The sequence below is a fragment of the Ambystoma mexicanum genome, chromosome 12, assembly GCF_040938575.1.
Source record: "Ambystoma mexicanum isolate Mex_15411 chromosome 12, UKY_AmexF1_1, whole genome shotgun sequence".
In the NCBI taxonomy this organism is placed as follows: Eukaryota; Metazoa; Chordata; class Amphibia; order Caudata; family Ambystomatidae; genus Ambystoma; species Ambystoma mexicanum.
This window is the reverse complement of record NC_090936.1, coordinates 511,736,118-511,758,547: the sequence shown is the minus strand read 5'-3', so window position 1 is coordinate 511,758,547 and position 22,430 is coordinate 511,736,118. Positions and strand designations below refer to the sequence as shown.

The window sequence follows — 22,430 nt, the reverse complement described above, 5'->3', positions numbered from 1 at the left end:
GGTGGGGGTGTGGTGTTGGCCATGGTGAGAGGGCACCGGGCAACAGTCAGCTATCAGTTTTGGGTAGGGCACATTGTTAAACCGTGTGTGATCAGAGACGCAAGTAAAGATGAACCGTTGATGATTGATTGAACTTTAAAAACATGATACAATACCTTTCACAGAGTGGTCAGGCACCCTGTGGGTGCTCAATCGAAAGTCTCTGTAAGGTATCCAGCTGAAAAGGGGCAAAAGTGAAAGTGAGAAAAGGGCTGTATCAAGAAGAGAACGAATAATTGTGAATTGAAGTGGACCTGCGACGGGCCAAGCAAAAACCTGAGCACAGTCGAAAGTCTTCGATTTTGATGAAATAGAGAAAGTTTGGAAAAGTAGATAAATTTGGTCCGAGTCCGACAGAGGGAGACCAATTGAAGATTTTGTGTCAAAGTAGGTCTGAGCCCGGCGGATGGGGACCTGGGGTGAACAGTAAATCACCAGAGAAGTTGGATGTGAAATCTTAAGAAGAAAGTAACTTTCATGTTTGTCGTGCTGCATCAGGCTCTTTGAAATAAGAGACTTTGAATGGCAAAGAGACGTTGGCACAGAAGGCTCTGATCTTGAGGTTTTGAACTGCATCGTTGTGCTAGAGAGTGTGCCACCTTACCCTGTGCTGAAAGCGTGGCAAAGGGAAGCCAATGGCTTGAATATCCTGACATATAATTTCTTGAACACTTCTTTTGTATGACGTTGTTTCCCACACTATTTGTATTTAAAAGTAAGGATTGGCAATAGGTTTATCAGTATAGGCCCTTTTATTTTGACAGACTTGACTAGGACTGCGTTATTATTATTTGATGGTCGTAGCTTGCCCTCATCTTTAGATTTAGGATTAGATAGCGTTTTTCATACCCAATGGAAGTTCAATAAACACCCTTGAACTGTGATCACTTGTGTCTGTCTTATGGTTTGATAACATGCCTTCCTTACATTGTGTACATATATATATATATATATGCAATTTAAAGACTATTGTTAGCATTTTGTGCAGCGGTTTAGTTAGGGATAGTTTTATAAATCGGGATAAAGAGGATTTAAAAGATATTTGTGTGTTCAACCTCTTTTTTTTTTATACATCTAAGAAAACGCTGGTGTACTGGAGCGGCTTTGTCACCGTTATAACTAGGGGCAAAGCCGGAGACTGAACACAAATCTAACAATGCTAAATCAACCCTAGATCAGCACCCTAGTAGTCTGAGTATCATTGTGTCATCTCCTTCGAGATTAACATAGGGGCCGATTCATGGAATTTGTGCGCCGAAAAACAGGGATTTGTGCGCCATTCTGCCCGCAAATCCCCATTTGTTAAACAGGGATTTGCGGGCATAATTGCGCATAAATCTCTGTTTTTCGGCGCACAAATTCCATGAATCAGCTGCATAGTGTTTTCCTTTGTCCAGGGAATAAGGGCCCTTTTCTTGCTCCCTGTCTTTCCTAGATCTACCTACTGCTTTCTATCGCTGCATGACCAGGGAGCGACCCACAAACTACAGGCAGAGGTGTGCTGAAAAAAATACAGGGCTCGAAATTAAGAGTGGATAAGCAGGGGTTAAATGCAGCTCCTGATTACCCGGCATTAGCCAGTTGCCAGGAGCTGCAAGGAGCTAGTACATGGCATTAAAAAAAAATCTAATTTCCACTTAAGATGGACAAATATAATTTTGTCCATTATTTATGGCCCATTATGCTTTAAATATCATATAGATGTGTCCTTATGCTTATTTATAGATTATCCCAATGCGCAGAGTTAAATTCACATAGGTGTGCTAGTTCTGCAAAAGTAGCTCCTGGAAGCTGTTGGTGTCACGCTAACCAGGCTCTTCTAGGCTAAAAGTGCCTTGAAACACTTGTGTATAGGCGTATGGTAAATAAATCACTCAATCAATCAATCAATCAATCAATCAATCAATCAATCAGGAGTTAAACAGCTCTCTGGTCTCCTCAATTTCGAAGCCCTGAAATAAATATATATATTAGAATGACTGGCCAGGCCAGCCTGCGCCTGTCTCCGTCTTAGTGTGCCCACACACCATCCCCCTATTTCAATGTTTTTTCATCCCTTCATTTTCAAAACTAAACCAGGAAATGTGGCTTTCAACCCTACACACTTGCCTCTGTTTCACAATCGGTCGTTTTTGACATGAGAAAATGTACATGTGTACGGTTTTATAAGCTGAATATGTAGTGGTGTACTCGGCCTCTATACACAGAAAGAGTGCTGTGCTACTCACCTCTCTGTCATGGCGATCTGCTCCAGCATGGCCGAACCAGTGTTGGCCTTCCAGTTCCCAGAAATGGAGGTTCTCCTAGGAGAGAAAATACACAGCATGAGTCAGGGAATGAACAGTAGCGCCTCGCCTCGGAGCTCGTGGCGAGGAATAATAATCCAGGAATAACTCTGTCTGACCACAGTCTTCTGACACGCCCCTGCCTCGCGCTGGAAGGAAGCCACAACAAGCAGACAACGTGCAGTTCCAATATCCAGGCGTGGCACCCAACTAAGAAGGGGTGGAGACCACGGAGCAGGGCATTTGGCCGCGATCAATTCAGCGCGGCCGGCAGGGCGCAGGGACATTTCGGCGCGGGAAGACCACGAAGTGCACTATAAACATTATGAGCCTGCTCCAGTAACATGCATCAGTCACAGGTGCAGGTTCATAAATAAATGAGCAGGCGCCCCGACAGAGACCGGACTTTTGGACAATGTAAGGGCCAAATTAGGAAGGCCTGCAGCAGACTACGGATGCTCTTGCAGTGTGAGTAGGCCTGGCCAAGCCATCTTAGAGCAGTACAAAGGGGCTGTGGATATGAGCTGAATGGATGGGTACCCACGTGACCAAGATTCAAGACCCAACATGGAAGCCCCAGTGACCTTCTGCTGCAGGTGTGGCAGGGGCAGTCATATTGGGGCCGGATGTGGATATCTTGGGACTCCCTGGTAGGCAGGAGAGTGATTGAACATCTACTGGGCATCTGAACTATGGGCAAATGTCAAACTCGGGAGCGGTGCTTCTGTGAATGCTGAAGCAGGTGCCATCTTGGAAATGTCAACCTCCACAAACCCTTACTAATATATGTCTAAACTCTAAGGGCACTCATCACCTCTGTTCTGCAGCATTACTGCGCTGTGAAAACAGATGCCATGGACAAGGCGACACTATGTTTCGGCGCGGGCCGGTTCGGGCGTTTTTTCCCAATTTCGTTGGGCACAAGGGTGTTTAGACATGACTGCAATGTCAACCACATCCAAACGTCCCTTGCGTCAAATCGACAGCACCAGAAAGGCTTATGCGCCAAAATGGAGTGCTGAAATGGCCATTGCGCCAAAACGGTCACACCAAACCGGCCCGCAGCAAAACGGCAGCGCCAAAACGGGGTGTACCATTGAGACCAAGCTGAAGAGGACTGGTCGCCCTCCCTCGGACCAAGGAAGTTGGAAGAAGGGGGATGTGGAATGGGATATACCAGGGCGAGAGAGCATGAGGCGCGCCCGAGGCTGCCGGACTTCCGGCAACACCGGTCTCGCTCTCCGGATAGGTGTTCCTGGAAATCCTGCAAGGGTAGCGGAGGCTCGTGGTAAAGATGGGGCTGGTGTGGGCTGCTGAATGTAGGCAATTGGTGTGGGTCGGGGACTGGTGTGTGAAGAGCGGGCATATTTAAAGTGTAGCCTCAAGTGAGGGATTGGCGCTATTGGGCGATGGCATATGCAGGGAGTTGGTGTATACCTGGCGATCGTTTATGCAGGTGCTTTTTTGCTGTATTGGGCTGGCATATTTCATATGTGGTGGTCTAAGTGGGGGTTGGAGTTGATATCCGCAGGGTGCTTGTGTACGCAGCGGGTTGCATAAGGAGGAGATTGCTGCGTGGAGGGGAGTGTATGCAAATAGCATGTGTGTGAGCGGTGATGTATGTAGAGGTCGATGGACATGCACGTGTGCTATTCTGCAGGGTCTGGTGTATGTTGTGTGGTGCATGGTGAGGGTTGGAATTCAGGGATTAACCCTTTAAGTGTCGCGGACGCGTATGCGCGTCCTTTTTGCATAGACTTGCATAGTAGCCTGGCACCTATGTGCATCATGGCAACAAAAACTGGCGGTGCTTTAAACCAACGTCCCCCGCCTGATCCAGATAATATTAAAAGCGAATGCGTTCAAATTGCTATCTGCTCCTGCAGTCTAAACACAAGCAGAGAACTACTGCGTCAATCTCATGCATAAACCAGGCACTCATTGGCTCATATTCTCAAAAAGGAACCAATTAAAAAATAGTACAGAGCGTGCACTTTTCTTTCATTGGCGTTAGTTATAGAAACGCACAGGTCTCCTTATTCTGAAAGGTGTCCTTGACATTTCTTGGGGGCTGCGCCGCAGCGCAAAAGATGCGCGTGCCAGAACCCTTGCATATGTCACTATCAGGAGCGCACCCCAGGCTTCCAGCACTCTTGTGGGCTCTGGGGGTGCGTTTCACAGTGGCAGGCTCTTAAAGGGCCATCACTGTGAGATACATTTTTTCTATCCCTGTTTGAGGGATAGAAATGCAAAGCCACGACGTCATAATTAACAAATAACAAAGGGCAGGGTCAGACATGACCCTGACATGTTTTGTGCATTCCCCTGTGCCTGTTCTCCACAGTGGCGGGAATAATAATAATTAGCATTTATGTAGCGCTACGAACCCTCAGGCATCTGAGCGCTGCTTTTTATTACCCACGAGTGTGGTGCTCATTTATCGACCCTCAGAAGGATGAAAGGCTGAATTTGGCCCTGCCAGGAATCAAACCTACATCAGAAGGTTCTTCACAGATGTCAAAGCGAGCGCTCTACTCGCAGTGCTATCTGACCGGCTACATGAATGTGACTTATTTCTGCAGATTTCAATGCACATCCCAGGCACGAATTTGGGATGCTCATTGAAATGCACAGAAACGATACAGGTGCCATTTGTGCGTAGGGTGCACCTTTTCTTTTGGCGTAAGTGATGAGGTGAGCTTACGCATCTCATTACTCGCCCCTCAAAAAAGTTTTGAGAATCTAAGGAATTGTGTTAACAACTTGGCCTTGTGTTCTCCAAAAGCGAATGCATGCAGTTCTTGGCCCACAATTGACTTCACAGACGAATTTCGTGACCCCGCTCACACGTTTTCCCTATATTTCTGACAGAAAAGCAAAAACGAACAAAAAAATGATTGGTTCCTTAACACAAAAGTGATTTTCATAAACATGAACCTTTTTTTGTTTAAAAAAATTGGTGATAGTTAAAAGAAACAATCCAAGGCAATCAATTTGTGACAAGGTGAGTTGACTCTTGATAATAATTAAACTTAAGTTTTTTTGTTAATAATAAATTAATTGATTCACTAAAAAATAAGAGATTTCCTATTCGATAATCTCAATACACCAGAAAACAGCACTCAATTTGCTTTGTGGAAAGATGGCAAATTCACAGAATGATCAACCGTCTAGTCCCTATTCACAAAAAGAAATAAAAAAAAAAGTTCACCTATTCCTGTTTGCAACACACCTACACACGTTTGATCAGTTTTCCAATCTTTCACAGGGTTTGGGTTACGGGTCTCACCCTTAGTTTAATACCCATTAAACCACACGACCGGTTTCTCATTTTTGCCTATCCTGACCCAGTTCTTTGTGATTTTGCCTAGTTTTTTTTCCTCAAAGTAGATTTCATTTAATTTTTTTTAATGGTTGATTTTGCTGACAATATATGTGTGTGTGTGGGGAGCCTAAACCCACCCCCCACATATATTTTCGGCAAAATCCGTTAAAAAAAAAAAACAATGAATTCTACTTAGGTCAATTCTACTGCAGCAAAAACTCCCAACCCCTGCTGATCCAGGTGCTGGTCGTGATGGAGGAGGGGAGGTGGTTGAGCCGCAGCTTCCGAAGGTGTTGTAAGGAGCTTGGACTGAGAAGAACACAGGAAGTAGGAGAAGAGAACATAAGGGAGGATTAGAGGAACATCAGAGAGGAGGTTGGAGGGATAAGAAGAACGACGGAGGAGGCTGTGTGGAAAGAAGGGGAGGATTCGAGGAAGATTATGGAGAAAGTGGAAAAGAGGGAAGGAGAGGAGGATAGAAAGAGTACTAAGCAGCAAGGGCAGTGGAAGAGCCGGGATGAGGTTAGGGGAAACATGAAAGGAGAGGGTGGGGAGCATATTTTACAGACACATAGAATAGGGACTATAACAGATGAGGAAGAAAAGGAGAAGAGAAAGAGAAAAGGTGCAGAGGACCAGGAGTAAACAAATGCCACATTTGACTAAGGTGAGCCTGGTAAGGGTGGAGGCCAGAGTACATGGCGAGAGGCGGAGAGGACAGGTGGTAAGGTAGAGGTCCCCCTAAGAATGAGATCAATGTGACCCGTAGAGGCGGAAAGTGCGGATGGGTATTTGGGGGAGGTGAGGCAAGGACAACGAAACAGAGAGGTGGTGATGGGGCTGAAGTAAAGGCTTTGGCGAAATCTTAAAATACCAGCCTTTTGCTGGAAACTCTGTGATGTTGCCAAGTGCTACAAAGCCCCAACTTCTACCCTTGCTTGGGCCTAGCGTGAGGTGCAAGTGTGCCTTGGCGACCCAGGCGAAGTCTGACCAGAACAAAGGACAAGAAACAGGGGATCAGACCGTAAAACAGAAAAGTCAAGAAAGAAGTGCAGTGGACACTTCAAACCTTCACGACTGAGAGTCACCGAGTTGACCGTTTATCCCGGGAAGAGATCCCGGAATGCGATTTACCACCTGAGTGGAGCATGTAGAGGCCATTTGTTTGTGATTGAACTTTTATTTTGCATGTTATTAATTTGGCCAAAGCCTGCAATGTCTCCTACTAAGCCTTGCTTAAAGAATGCCTCATGTTGAACCTACACTGTTTTGGTACATTTGGTGTCAGAATTGGGATCAATGGTGTCTGACAAGAAAGCCCCTCTGCCCCCAGTGTTAATGGTTATGTGAGAAAGGCTAAATATCCTATTAAAGCTCGCCCAGGATCCACACTCTTTCACTTGTACAGAATAGACAACATAGGTGTACAGGCTCTAATGTCAGCTCTCCTAAGACCCAATGGAACCTCTGGGTAGATTTCAGAGAAGTCCGGCTTGGCTGTGAAGTAGGGTATAGATGCCATGGTTGGCATAGTAGGAGAGAATGATCTAAGGATACTTCAAGTATTACTCTGCAGCCATGCAACTGACTTGTTTATAGCACAGGCGGTTGAGCTAGTTGCCCAATTGATATGGAAACATCTTTAAAAGAAAGCTGCTAATCCCAGGGGAGAGAAAGGGCTCGGGTGGGCGCACTTGAAGTTAGAGGCCAGCCCGAAAGTAGAGTCCATAGCTACCCTGCCCCTCAGTTCTGATTTCAACAAAGTAACCCATTCACCAGATACACCTTCAATTAAACCATTTTAGTGCAATAGGGCCAAGGTAAGACAGGCCCCAATTTTGTCGAGAAAAAAGACCTGCTCTACCGAGCTGAGAACAATGTTAAGGAGGATGGCCTAACCTGGTACCAACTCTTGGTGCCACTCCCCTTCATGAGAAAGTATTAGAGATATTACATTCTCATCTGGCTTGAGGCCACTGGGGAACTTCAAAGCAAACATCAAGATATTTGCAGCCCCTACTGGCCTGGCATATTGTGACAAATTAACTTCTGGAGCACAGGTGATCCAGGGATGAATATCGGTTTCTAAACCATCAATCAACCCCACAACTCTAGTACACCAGAAGAGATCTGAACAGATTGGAATACAGGGGAATTATATGACCTCCTTGTCCAATTTCGGTAACGTGGACAGACCGACAGGCTTATCTCCGCAAGGTGTGGATCGTTGGTTAGTTGCTACACAGCAAAAAAACAATTATTACCCAATGATAAAAGGGACTGTCTAGACAAGGTTGTATAAAAATATCGACTTTTTTATTACTACAACAGACAGTTCTAGCACACTACACAATACAACGCACCCTGTAATGGAACACAGAGGACAAACAGTTTCACAAAGGAAAGGGATGCACTCTGGATACTGACAGGAGGGTAGCTGGTAAAGTAATCAGTCTTACTGTTCAAGGTTAATTGGTTTCAGCACCAAGGGTTTTAACTGTCTCTAGGGGCCTCCAGGGAAGGACCAGCGGGGGCATAACCACAATGTACCTGGTGCAGAAATTTGTGGTGCCCTACAACATCAAGGCGGTTCCAGGGCGCTTTGCAGCCCTTGAGACAGAGTTAGTGGCGGCAGACAGCTGTGGGTACCATTTGTAAGAGGATTCAATTCAACACTACAGCTAAGTCAATGCCTAGTCTGGGATACTGAATGGAAACCCTTATTGATATATCTTTATGTCCAGTTCATGCGTTCTGGTTGACTACCCCTATATAACACCCCTCTCTTGGAATCCCCCTGACCCCACTGAGCCAAGAAGTAGTTCTGTTTTGCAAGTTAAAAGGTTTATTGGAGAATTTAAACAATATATATATATATCACACTTTATAATAAATTAATAATTGAATATCACACTTAATCTGATATGATAAAGATTAACAACGGAGAATCTGGCACTAGCCCACTTCTTTATAATCACTAAGGAGTTGACATGAAATGGATAAGGTAGCACACTGGTAAATAGGGACAGAAGAATAATGTGGTAGAGAATGCTTTATAGGGTTCAAGGAAATGCAAGGTTGAATGAATGAAATGCATTATAGAAGATAAACTGATATGGTTTCACAAAAGACAAGGTAATCACTTTCCCTTTGTGGCAATTCACCCCCCCTATACAATGTAAGGAGATGGAAGGAAGAGCACACAGTTCAGGTATACAATCACAATGTAATACAGAGTTCCAGTTTCCCAGCAAGCTTAGAGGAGAATAGATATGAGTTTTGCACAGGCGCAAAATGCTTTTAAATGTGATAGCAATATATTGGAAAATGTGCTAAAATGCTTTTAATTCCATTCAGGAGGTTCAGGTTGAGGATTAGTTGGTAAGTTCAGGCTTACTTTAGCAATGTTCTAGGAATGATTGGCAGGTTAAACACATTTTTGGCAAATGAAAGCAAGGAAGCTGCTGTTTTCACACGTGGAGAAATTTGCAAATCGCGGTAAAATTCGCGAGTGCGTTTTTCGCGATTGCGGCAAAAGTATAGGGAACAGGAATGCGTTTCTAGGTTTGTTGAAAAGCCAAGATTCCCAGCTTTCAGAGGAAAGGTACTGCAAGTCTCTAAGACAAACGGTCACAGAGATATGAGCAATATGGTAAAGGTCGTTTTTCAGATTTTAAATTTTAAAAGTTCAAAGTGACAAGTTACAGCTAGCAACTAGAAATGACAGGTGACAGCTTTGCAAATGACAGGTGACAGTTAGGAGACAGTTCTGGTTAGATTAAAATAGATTGAATTATATTATTTTAACTAAGAGATTGGTTCTGCACAGTTCTGCTAGGTACTCACAATATATTTTTGAAATAAATGGGCCTCGCCACGGATCTGGTCAACAGGTTTTCTTCACTCGCCACGGACGGTTTCTGCGCACAGCGTCTGGGTCAGCTCTCTAGTTCTGCAAACAGCGGTCTGGGTCATCTCTGCTCTGCCTCTGGTTCTGGATACTGCTCTGCTTTCTCTGGGTACAGCACTGCTTCTGGATCTTTCTGCACAGCTTTCTCTGGACCCAGCGCTGATCTGCACGGCTCCTGGATGCTGCTATCACTGTTAGGTTTGCTGGATGCTGAGGCCCACTGAGAAGAGTTCTCAGTTTGTGGTTTTAGGCCCTTGCTTTGAGTTCTGAATCAAGTTCTTTGGAGTTTTAAAGTCTAAGTGTTGAATCTAGTATCTTCTGGATGTTGTGTGGTCCGGCAGAGCGCGTTGCAGCAAATGGAATTGAATGTCTATCTGTCCTGACTGTCTGCTTTTATGTGTTTTGAAAGTGGGTGGAGAGGCTAGCTTTCTAGACCCTACCCCTCTCCACTTGCCATTGGCCACTTCATCCTCTTCCCCTTGATTGGGGGAATGAAATGAAGTGTCATCATGATGAGGTCTGTTTATGATACAGAGAACCCACCCCTGTCAAATTATACACAATCTATATTTTGACCCAAAAGACATATTTGCACAGGTACACATTTGTTTAAAATTACATGCACCCATCACATATCACAGGAGGTATACCCTGTCCAAATCTGCTCTTCCTGAGAGCTTGCATTCAGAAATGGCAACATTTGCACTTTTTAACTGGTTTTGCAATATCTGACATTAACCCAAATTTACACACATGTGCGCAAGGAGTATGGACATTAATTGATGAAGTGTCAGATTTTTAACATGCATACATTTTTAGTAATACCCTCTTAACTGCTAGCTTGCCCCCAGATCATACCACCAGTTCTAAAAACCTCTTAAAATGTGGGCAGAAAAATCACAAGAATTATGGTATCATTTATAAAATTTTCACAAGTCCGCTCTATGAATGATCCATCTTTTTAGAGTTATGTTCTGGCCCCAAAGGGGTGTGGTTTCCCCCCAGCACAAGGTTGAATTTCTGGTTTTTCCAGTTCTGCCAAGCCAGCTTGCTCTCACAGGCAGTGCTCCTCCCCTTTCCTTCCAGGAGGAAGCCACATTTATGACTCCCACCAATAAAACATTTGCCTGAGTCAGGACAGGGCTTTGTTCAATTTCCTGCAGAGCCCAGGTAATTCAATCAGAGAAGTGTCATATCCCTTTTGGTGGGAACAGCAAAAGGCAGCTAGGCCTGGGAACACAGCTGTTGTGCAAGTCTCAACTCCTGTCGGGGGTAGCTGGTGGGCAGAATTCAGTTCCTTAAGCCAGGCCCCAGCTAATGTCACTTTTAGTTACCCAGTTTTCTGCATTCAAATAAAACTAACCATTTTTACATTTGCAGCTAGAATGCTGATTCTAAGTTTAAAACTATGACATTTAAACAATTGAAACCTATGTGACACTCAAAAGTAGGTCACTCATTTCTTTTAAACATTTAGATTTTTAGTGTCTTTCAGTCCAAAGTTACTTAAACTGCTGAAATCCACAGCTCAGCCAGTCTTGTTATAAACCTTCCTGTCACTTCAGAATATAACTTTACATTAGATCCACCTCTCAGTAAGTCTTTCTTTGGCCTGCTTTGGGTTCATTTATTCAGTTTTACACAAAAAAGTCTGGTGTTGTTTTAAAACGCCGGCTTTCTGATAGTGGTGAGTACTGGTAATGCACCCATTTTTGGGATTTAAGAAAATGAATTCCCCACAATTCTAGATTGCTTTTGGCAATAAGCATTGCCATTCCCAATGGTTTCAGGCTACTGTGTGGGTAGTCCAATGGTGGTTTTAGGCAGTGCCCTTCTGTGCCCATAACATCGGCAAAAATGGGTGGCAGCCTATTCTTCAAGCCTTTCCCTCGGCATTTTCTGGGAAGCTCTGGCCATCATGATGTTTTCAATGCCAGTACTGCACAGTTTTTGAGGTAGGGCTCGGATGCATGGGTAAAAACATCCCACACAGGCGGCAGGCAGTTCGGCAAGCGAGGCTGGATGGACGTCTGCAGGCTGTCCGGCAAGGCAGCTTGTGGCCAAGAATTGTTGTCTCTGTGCTGGTTGTCGGATCTGGAATGCTGGTTGAGGCGTCTCGGACGGCTCTGGTGACTACGGCGTGACAACAGTCAGCGGTGTAGCCGAATGCAGTTCGAGGACAATGGATGATGCTTGTGTGGCACTCCTCCCAGCTTCTTTGTAGGGCCTATGTCCTTTCAAAGCGGACAGCCCTAAGCTCAGGAGAGTGTTTGCAGGCAACGTCATTTTCCTTAGTTCAGATACTCTCCGGTACTTCCCACCTAGGAAGCTTGCTGGCAGAACCTAGCAGGGCACGCTGTGTGCTGGCTGGGTACCGGTTCTGGGGCTGCTGGACGGGTCTTCTGAGTCCGGTATCTCCCTCTGTTCCCTGGGAGATGTTTAGGGGAGGGATCTAGCTTCCCTCTTGGAACTCCTGGCCTTCCTTCACTGACAGAAGATGTAAGGTAGACTGTACCTTCAGCTCGGGTCGAAATGAGCCCTTCTTACTCCTTTTGAAGTCATCAGATGATGTGCTAAGTGAGGGGTTCATGACTCATTTAAAGCCAAATGGGCCCCAGTGATTGGTGCAGGCTAAACCCACCTTGATTAACCAATCCTGGGTCCCCACCAACAATCTTTTGTTATGCATGAAGCCAGGACCAGAGTGCTCTGCAACAGGACAGACACAGGGGTGACAACATATACATAAGTCCCACCCATCTCCCTGTCTGTAGTAGATCAAAGTGTCTTTCTGGTTAACTAAGCCCTCTGCGACTCTTGATTAAAGTGCAGGGTTCCCTTATAGTTGGTGCTGGAAGCAGCTATCCTGTCTCCCCCAAACCACATACTTCTCCCCTCTGAAAGGGGTCAGCTCTTCAGGGGTTTGCCTATGGTAAATAGTGGACCCAGACATGCATTTCACTGCCTTTCATACAGAGGTGTGTGAACTAGCTACAAGTTGGCACATTGCATACCGGGTGTTAGCCCTGCCTTTCCCTTTGGCTATTCCGGCAACCAAGCCCCTTCAGGCTTGCTTCAATTATCTCTCATTAGTATACACTGCCACCAGTCGGAGGACAAAAGGAATGAATATCCATGGAGCCTTTTTTATATTTAAATTAGGCTGCTCATGGCTGGAGGAAGGTGTGACTTCCCCCTCCTTGAGATGCTTTGTTGTACCCGGAGCTGTCACATTGTAGCATAATATGACAAGGGAAGACGGCGCCTGTAGGCTGTGTCTTCCCGGAGTACATGTGACTATGCGTTTTGTGTGTTAAGCAGATGGACAGTGCGTGGAATGGCCTCACACAGTCCTCAGAGGTTGTTCTCCCATCATTCCTTTTCATTATTAAAAAACCCAGGCGAGCACCCTCTCCCTGTGCCGATGGTCAAATTCCTCACACATATACCAACAAATCAAGATGTTTAGTGAAGAATGTGCTGTTTGTTAGAATATATTGCATGCATCAATAGGGCTGGTTTATGCACAGAAGCCCCATAATGTCCTTGACATGCTGAAGAAGGGATTACAGAAGCAAGAAGAGGAAGGACAGAACAGAGTCCTGTTTGTCCAAGCCGCCTCTGAGTGCTTGGCTTTGGTGAGAGACCAGGTCCATCATCAGTTACAGGAGAGGCTAGACAAACACAAACGAATATAGAGTTTACCAGCTCATTTAAGAAGATTCGAAATTAGCATGGGCCCTATCGAGACACAGAAGTTCTGAGTGACTGGAATAATCTGGTACAGCACGAGGACTGCTAGAAGACCTTGCCGGTGGGCCATATTAACTGGCTGAAGGCCTGGAAGGATGCAGAGATCATGTGGTGGTGGCTAGTACAGATGTCTAAGCCTCGTCAGTCCTACACAGTGATCTATGGAAGATGATCTCTGAAAAGCCAAAGATCGTCATCAGTGAGGAGTAAGTAGCTCATGTCTGGGGATGCTTGTGGTCTCGTTCAGAAGGGATGTGACCTTGCAGTTCTGGCTGGACTACTCCTTTTGGGGTGGGACCAATGTCAGTTTGCATATGGTCTTTCCCCTTCTGGAATGGCTTGGCAGACTAAAAAACGATAGTCTGGAGGGTTGCCCAGAGCTGTGCCTGTGGTTATGATTTATTCAAAACCTTCCAGGCTTTAGTCACTCCAAGTGGGCCGGGTATGCGCAGACATGGGTCCCGAGCTTGCTGGGCCTAGAGACCCAAGCTACTGCTTGTGTGCAAGAGTGTCCCACTGCCAGACTGCCTGATGGGGCAGGAGTCTTTGTGTGTTAGGGATCCTGGCCCTGTGCAAAAGTGCCCCAGTGTTAGACATCCTGGTGGGGCAGGAGTCTTCGAGTGTTAGTGATCCTGACCGTGTGCAAGAGTGCCCCAGTGTTAGACAGGCAGGAGTCTTCGAGTGTTACTGATCCTGGCCGTGTGCAAGAGTGCCCCAGTGCCAGTCATCCTGATGGGGCAGGAGTCTTCGAGTGTTAGTGATCCTGGCCGTGTGCAAGAGTGTCCCAGTGTTAGACATCCTGACGGGGCAGGAGTCTTCGAGTGTTAGTGATCATGGCCGTGTGCAAGAGTGTCCCAGTGCCAGACATCCTGACGGGGCAGGAGTCTTTGCGTGTTAGTGATCCTGGCCGTGTGCAAGAGTGCCCCAGTGCCAGACATACCGATGGGGCAGGAGTCTTCGCGTGTTAGTGATCCTGGCCGTGTGCAAGAGTGCCCCAGTGTTAGACATCCTGATGGGGCAGTAGTCTTCGAGTGTTAGTGTTCCTGGCCGTGTGCAAGAGTGCCCCAGTGCCAGACATCCTGATGGGGCAGGAGTCTTCACGTGTTAGTGATCCTGGTCATGTGCAAGAGTGCTCCATTGTTAGACATCCTGATGGGGCAGGAGTCTTCGAGTGTTAGTGATCCTGGCCGTGTGCTAGAGTGCTCCATTGTTAGACATCCTGATGGGGCAGGAGTCTTCGAGTGTTAGTGATCCTGGCCGTGTGCTAGAGTGCCCCATTGTTAGACATCCTGATGGGGCAGGAGTCTTCGCGTGTTAGTGATCCTGGCCGTGTGCAAGAGTGCCCCAGTGCCAGACATCCTGATGGGGCAGGAGTCTTCACGTGTTAGTGATCCTGGCCGTGTGCAAGAGTGTCCCAGTGTTAGACATCCTGATGGGGCAGGAGTCTTCGAGTGTTAGTGATCCTGGCCGTGTGCAAGAGTGTCCCAGTGTTAGACATCCTAATGGGGCAGGAGTCATCGAGTGTTAGTGACCCTGGCCGTGTGCAGAGTGTCCCAGTGTTAGACATCCTGATGCGGCATGAGTCATCGAGTGTTAGTGACCCTGGCCGTGTGCAAGAGTGCCCCAGTGTTAGACATCCTGATGCGGCAGGAGTCTTCGCGTGTTAGTGATCCTGGCCGTGTGCAAGATTGCCCCAGTGCCAGACATCCTGATGGGGCAGGAGTCTTCGAGTGTTAGTGATCCTGGCCGTGTGCAAGAGTGTGGAGTCTTCGTGTGTTAGTGATCCTGGCCGTGTGCAAGAATGCCCCATTGTTAGACATCCTGATGGGGCAGGAGGCTTCGAGTGTTAGTGATCCTGGCCGTGTTCAAGAGTGCCCCATTGTTAGACATCCTGATGGGGCAGGAGCCTTCGCGTGTTAGTGATCCTGGCCGTGTGCAAGAGTGTCCCAGTGCCAGACATCCTGATGGGGCAGGAGTCTTTGCGTGTTAGTGATCCTGGCCGTGTGCAAGAGTGACCCAGTGCCAGACATCCTGATGGGGCAGGAGTCTTCGAGTGTTAGTGATCCTGACTGTGTGCAAGAGTGCCCCAGTGTTAGACATCCTGATGGGGCAGGAGTCTTCACGTGTTAGTGATCCTGGCCCTGTGCAAGAGTGCCCCAGTGTTAGACATCCTGATGGGGCAGGAGTCTTCGCGAGTGCCCCAGTGTTAGACATCCTGAGGAGGCAGGAGTCTTCGCGTGTTAGTGATCCTGGCGGTGTAAGAATGCCCCAGTGTTAGACATCCTGATGGGGCGGTGTGTTCCTGTACTAGATATGCAGACACTCTGGAGCATGTCGTGGACAGATGAAGTGAAGTGAAAGCTGTTACTCCAATGGGGGCGGCCAGGGGTTATCTTACTTAGGCCCACCTTGCTGTGAGGACAGGGGCAGGCGGTGGAAGCTGGACCCATCTTCCCAGGACTTATCCTGTCAAGTGCTCTGATGACTCAATCCCTTCCTTGCCAGACAGCTGATGTGCAGTGATGGGAAAAGCCCCTGTCTGGGCTGCAGTTTCATGGAGTCTCCCCGGGCAGCTGAATAAGCTCTGCCTTTGTCGGCGAGGACCACTTAGCTCGGGGCTTCCTGGCTCCTGCTCGCTCGCTCAGTCCTCGGCCTCTGATCCTGCGTTAGCCCCTCGCTGGATAATCCCCTCCTTCAAGCCGCCCCAGATTTCACTCTCTGGAGGGCTCTTGCTGCCTTACCATGGAAGCTCATAGTGCTCTCTGCATATCCTCTGGGGCTTCGATGAGATGTATAGCTAGCCTTTATTAAAGCTGCTCTTTACTTTCCAAACAGAAAGCCGAATCTCTCCTTTTTTCACCTCCCTCTGACCCTTCCTCCCCTTGTTCCCCCATTTCTCCTCCCTCTTCCTCAATACTTTCGCTCTTGTCTACTTACGACATCGTTTCCTCACAGTTTCCTTTCTTAATTCATGCATTTCCTTCTATACCGCCTCCCCCCTCGTTAAGTCCCTATTTCCTCCTACCCTCCACCCCTTGCTTTTTTCTTCCCTCTGATCCTTGATCCAGGGATCCCTCCCTCTTCACGCTTTTCTTTTCTTCCTCCTAAATACCTTTTTTTAATCCACTACACCCTTGCTTTTCCCACGCTTTCTTCCTTCTTACCATTCCTCCTTTCCTCCATTCTTCACTGGAACACTTGATTCTTTCTTTCTGCCCGTCCCATTCCTTCTCCCCTTTTTTTCTTCCTTGCTGCTGTCATTCACTCTCCCCCTTCCCAAGAAATCCCCTTTACCTTAGTTCCATCACTTTCTTCCATCCTTGCCTTGTTTCCTATCCTCCCCCTCCCATGCCTTTTACTGGCTCCACATACCATCCACCAGTGGCGCAACACCATTGAGCTGACCGGGCTTGAGCCCCCTCCTAACAGCCCCTGAACTACAGAGCAGGGGCCGGACAGAACAGGACACAGATGTTAAACAGCCTGGGCTTTGCTGTTAACAAAGGTACGGCAATTACTACCGTAAAGCATGCCACTGTCTGTACCTGCATACTTTTTAGGCAATTGAAACCCTGATGTGGGGCTACTACTCTCATGCCAGGGAAGTGATTGGAAGGGTGGAGAAGGGACTGGAGACCGCTCATTCTCAGAGCAGTCCTTAAGTGGGTGCTTTCAGACTTACAAGAGAGAGTTAACTGCTTGTAACATTGAAGCTGCACTAGAATGTGTTCATGTGAATGCCTCACACACATACGTTTGCCCCTCTCCCACGGTCTCCGAAGTTAGCACCTTTCCCAACATTTGAAGGGTTAGCTCCCCACCTCGCGAAAAATGAGGGTTTTGTTGCGCCCCTTCCATCCTCCCTTTCTTCCTCTCAATCTATTACTTCCAACCTCCCTTTCGTCGTGAATTTGTTTTCTCCGCTAAAGCAGCATATTTCACCCTCTCCCCGAGCCCCCATTCGCCTCTCTGCACTGCCCCTGTTTCCTGCCTTGGACTCCAGTGGTTCTGGAGGCTGCTGACCACCTGAGCAGCGGGCAGGAGGGGCACGGGCCTGTTGTTTACCAAGAGGACGGGACAGTGATTAAACGCAGAGCTTTATAAATCTGGGGTGGATCCAATCTGCAGCGGTCAGGGCACGGCCGGTATGTTGGAAAGCGAAAACAATCCGTTCCCAGAGCTGGAGAAAGGGACAGAATAAAATCCCCATATCTCACTGTTTTGCCTGCACACACACTGCTGTTCCCTGCTATGAATAGGCTGCTTAGGCCCCAGAGTCTCTTGGCCGGTGAGCACGGCTTGCTGCGGCTTCCTCACGGCCCTCAGACACAGGCCGCTTTTGTTTGTATCCATTTGAGGGCATTAAATCAAGCTGGATAATATGGGAGGGGCCTCGAATCCAGGGCCCAGAGAATCTCCAGAGGTCACAGGGAGGTTATTAGGAAGCCTCAAAACGTAAGACTTTTCTATGCCCTCCACAGCTTAGAGGAATTCTCAAATTTAGCCTGCGCCAAATCTAGACAGAAGTGTGATTCTTGGCATGTGCCACACTTAGATGGAATTCTCAAATTTAGCCTGCGCCAAATCTAGACGGAAATGTGATTGCTAGTATGTGCCACACCTAAAAGGAGTTCTCGAGTTCGGCCTGCGCCAAATCTAGACGGAAGTGTGATTGTTAGCATGTGCCACACCTAAATGGAGTTCTCGAGTTCGGCCTGCGCCAGATCTAGACGGAGATGTGATTGTTAGCATGTATCACACTTAGATGGAACTTCAGAAATGTAATTCTTAGCATATGCCACACTTCGATGGAATTCCCAAGTTTAGCCTGCGTCAAATCGAGACAGAAATGTGAAGGTTAGCATATATCACTCTTAGATGGAATTTCAGAAATGTGATTGTTAGCATTTGTAACTCTTAGCATGCACCACACTTAGAATTGTGAACCTAGCTTGCGCGGCATCCAGATAGAAATGTGACTGTTAGCATGTACCGGACCTAGATGGAATCCCACACTTGCAAGGACAGCAATGCCAACTAACCAACCAACTAACAATTCCATCCGTCTGCATACACCTCTCAAACTATAACCAAACACAACCACAAGCCTTAAACGCAGCATTCCGCACAAACTTCACAACAACGCAATAACAAAACAAACCACACATAGACTTGCACAACAGCACACGACGACTACAGACCATAAAACACCCCAAGCCCAGCCGACGGACCCACCGGGCTGAGGCTGCCAACAGCACATCACTGCTCTCTTGCACTTTTCCAGCTTACTCCCACTAACCCACCCCCTCTCCTCCCCTTTTTCAGAGCCGCCAGAGCACCAGGGGACCACTTCGGTGGTGATAGTGCACGGTACAAATGTCCTTTAACATTAACATTAACAGCATCGTACCCACAACCTGAATGCAGCGGTTCCATTTAATAATGTCCCTGCAAAAATGTTGCCTGGTAAAACACTCGCCAAAAAATTGGCATTTTTTGCAGGGACATTATTACAGTGAACATGTGGGGGACAGCCCTGCAACACCCAAAACCGTTTTTTTTCTCAAGGGGAGCGGCGGACACCTCCGCAAAACCCACCCCCTTTGAAGCCCTATATATGGTCACCATGTGTATAGGCGCGTTATAAATGCCATATCATATTATATATAATGTCGCCACATCCTTTTCCCGGCAACATTATGTATGGCGACCATATACATGGGGACATTATTACCTGATACCAATGCAGCGTTCGTAGGTGGGGAGGATGCGTAATGTAGCCCACCCACCCGTAGTCCTAATTGTTGTAAAGGGAACTCCCAATGCCAATGGGATTGTGTGATGGGCTATAGTTTGCACAGGATGCACCACTATTAAATAAGGACACCACACTCTCTTACCGATCTGATGCCCCCATACATGCGCGCAAGCTCTCTTCCCTCTTATCTGTGTTCGGGAGCCGTACCGAAAGGTCCACGAGTAGCTGCCAGGTGGAGGTACTCTCCAGGCTGCTAGCTGTTTCTGGGGTTTCGGTTGGACTCTCCAAGTCACCTGGGGACCTGGTCAGTTCACCTTCGGGACATCCCTCAAGTTATCATGGCCACGCCCTTCTTCTCCATAACTGGTTATGTGGTTTTCTAGAGGCCTTATGTGCAGGGGATTGAAATGCATTGAGTTCATGATTATCGTGGGCGACCCCCTCCGTGCGGTGGCCACTGAGCCTTCCTTGGTGGTCACCATGAAAGGAGCTGACTCAAAGGTCTTGATGAACTTCCATGAGGCCCATTAATGTTTTGTTGAATCAAAACAGTATCTCCCATTTCAGGCACAGCGATGGTTTGTGTCGTGGCCTTCGTTCTTCGGTATTATGTTCAGTAGGACACCTCAAGGTCTTGGCACTATCTTATTTAGGCAAGGTCCATGCAGGAAGAGTGGGCATTGTTGCCTGCAGGGCCTGGCCAATGAGGATTGTTACTGGGTGTACCCCAGTTAACGAGTGGAGGGAAATGTATGTTGTACACTCTGGTAAAAACTGACTGAGCAATTTTGCTGTAACAGTCAGTTGCTCTATGGAGAACACAGTACTCTTTTGAGGGTGTGCATAAATCTGTTAGCATTCCGTTGGCCTGCGGCTAGCACGGGTTGATGCACTTGTGTTGGATGTTCAGGAAATGGAGAAAGTAATGCGCCTGTGCTGGATGTAGGTAACCCAGAAAGTGATGTAGTTCTTTGCTATGGAGCAGCAGTCTTTTTTCGGTTTTTATCAACGTTGGCAGTCCGTGAGTGGCAACCATTTTCTCTAGTTTTCATATGCAATGCTGCAGCTGATGTGGATCAGGTGGTCTCTCCCTCTGCGTAGTGAGTGTGCCTGTCTTATGACAAGCATGTACCCTCTTGATGGCAGAACCCCAAGATCGGTGATGATACATTCCCACAGATGGTCTTCTATTGGCATGTATCGATTGGTACAAGGTTGGAGGGGTGTCCAGTGGCCATGGACGGGATTTAGAGTTGCAGTGCAGTCTTCACAGCTAGTTCCAGGTCTGGGGATGACAACACCTTTTCCTTGAGGCAGGCTTTTGTCTTGCTTTGACTTTGGTAGCGTAATTGAGCCAATTGGATGTATGCAATGTAATATAAAGTGGTTTTATATAGAGCTCTTTTGACAATAATGTTGGCCTCGCTGCGCGTAGCTCTGTAAGAAAGGAGGGCAGGGTGTGTTAGTCGAATAGCGGATGCAGAAACCTTTGGTGTTGATGGATGCAGGTCGGAAGTACCCGTTACCAGTACCCGTTACCTGTGTGTCGATATCAAAATCTCTATGTCGTTTCTGGTTGGTATGAACTGGGTAGGTTAGCCATATGGGGATACCCCAGATTGTGGAGTGCAAACTTTAACAGCATGGTTGTTGATAGAAGATGGATAGGGTCTACATCTGTTAAGTACACTAGACCTATGACGTCTGTAGGAGTGTGGGAGGTGTAAGGATGCAAGATTTTAGTAGTGAGGAGTTAGTTGGTGGATGAGGGGGATGGAGAGTGCGGGTGAGAGTGTTGTCACTTCCTTGCTCTTGGTGGTAGATTTCATTAAGATTAAAGTTCCGGACTAGTGCCACGCAGGAGCGGTTCCATGAGTCAGCTTAGTTGGCCGCAGATGGTAGTGCTGAGAGTTTTGAAAAATGCTTGTCGTTAATTAGCACAAATGTTTCTGATGCACAGTTTTTAGTCAGTTGCTGTTATTTTTGATTTCGTTCAGAGTGGTTGGTTAAAAAGCAAGGCTTGAGCTGTTTCCAGAAATCTAGGTGTTCTCCTCCTGGCGGAGAGGTTTGGGTAGGGTGTTCCACAGTTTTGAGGCCAGGACTGAAATAAAGGATCCTGGTTGCCATTTCTTGTTGAAGTTGAGGACTAGTAATAGAGCAGCATTGCCGGATCTAAGTGTTCTGGAAGAAGTGTAGTGTTGAAACTTACTATTTAAACCAATGTAACCCACTAGGTATTCCTCTGTCGTTGCTGACACTTCCAGCGATATACAATAATAGAGTAATCGAAAGTAGAACAACATGTTTATTATACAAATACTTCCAATAAAATCATCACTTTCTTTTTTTTTTAGAAAATGTGAATTTCTTGTTTTCTTTGATGTGAAACAGATCACATTCCACAATATCTCCTGGTATCTATCTCATATCTATTGAACGTTCAACAAAGGGTATCCGCCATTTATTTACCCCTCAATACTGTCAGAATACACACTACTTCTCTTTATTCGTGATCTAATTCTGATATCTGGAGTATTTTAATACCATTTAACTGGTTATTTATATTCTCTTCAAAATGTAACCAAAAGTGTGGGATTCATTCTCAAACCTCTACATGTTTTGGTTCCTCTCTTTGAATCTTGAACTTTCATTAGGAGTTTCAATTCTTTAACAAACATAATTTAAAAAGTTCAAACCAACACGACACCCTGTGACTTGCCAAACACCATTGGGCAACACAAGAGTCCATGAAATATTTCTCTCACCTGGAAGGACCTGCAAAACGACATATTTTTATTCATCATTTTGAATATGACTAAATCCTTTATATGAATAAGGAGAACCGTGGATATTAAAATGACCTACGGCTTCTTCAGAAGTCCATAAAGGGAAAACCTCTTTCAGTCGGTCACATAAATTGCCACCTTTATTCAGAAATTTTATTCCAAAAGTGGTATGTCAGTGCTAGTAACTCTTGGTAACTCATCACACCTCCAGTGCTCCATAAAAACATACACAGATGTACAACAGGTACCTGATTCACATGCGGATCAAAAATGCATTTTCTGTTTGTTGTAATTTTGGCTCCAAAAGTTTCCTTTCACTAAAAAACAGATACACTACATTAGTGTTTCACCCATTAGATTCCCATTTTTTTTTTTTTTAAATGATGTTGATTAACAAGAATGTATTCACCTTGTTATATTAGTATTTCGGAACAAATGTTCCCCTGCACACTCTCTTGGCAGAGATTATCACAGTGAAAGTTGTCACATCAACTTTGAACCTGCATGGTTTTCCTTGGTGTTCCTGCAAAGTTTTAAAACCATGCTAGCAATCAATGCTCAGTTACATGTTTTA

At 46.4% G+C, this 22,430-nt stretch overlaps 1 protein-coding gene across 1 annotated transcript in view; it reads right to left on the bottom strand.

The window, feature by feature from the left end:
• The window catches only part of SYN3 (synapsin III), a 1,663,181-nt gene that overhangs the window by 94,931 nt on the left and 1,545,820 nt on the right, over positions 1-22,430 (bottom strand). Inside the window, exon 10 of the mRNA XM_069628788.1 lies at positions 2,268-2,342. Within this exon, the coding sequence (XP_069484889.1) occupies positions 2,268-2,342 (75 nt within the window). The remainder of the gene's footprint in view (positions 1-2,267; positions 2,343-22,430) is intronic.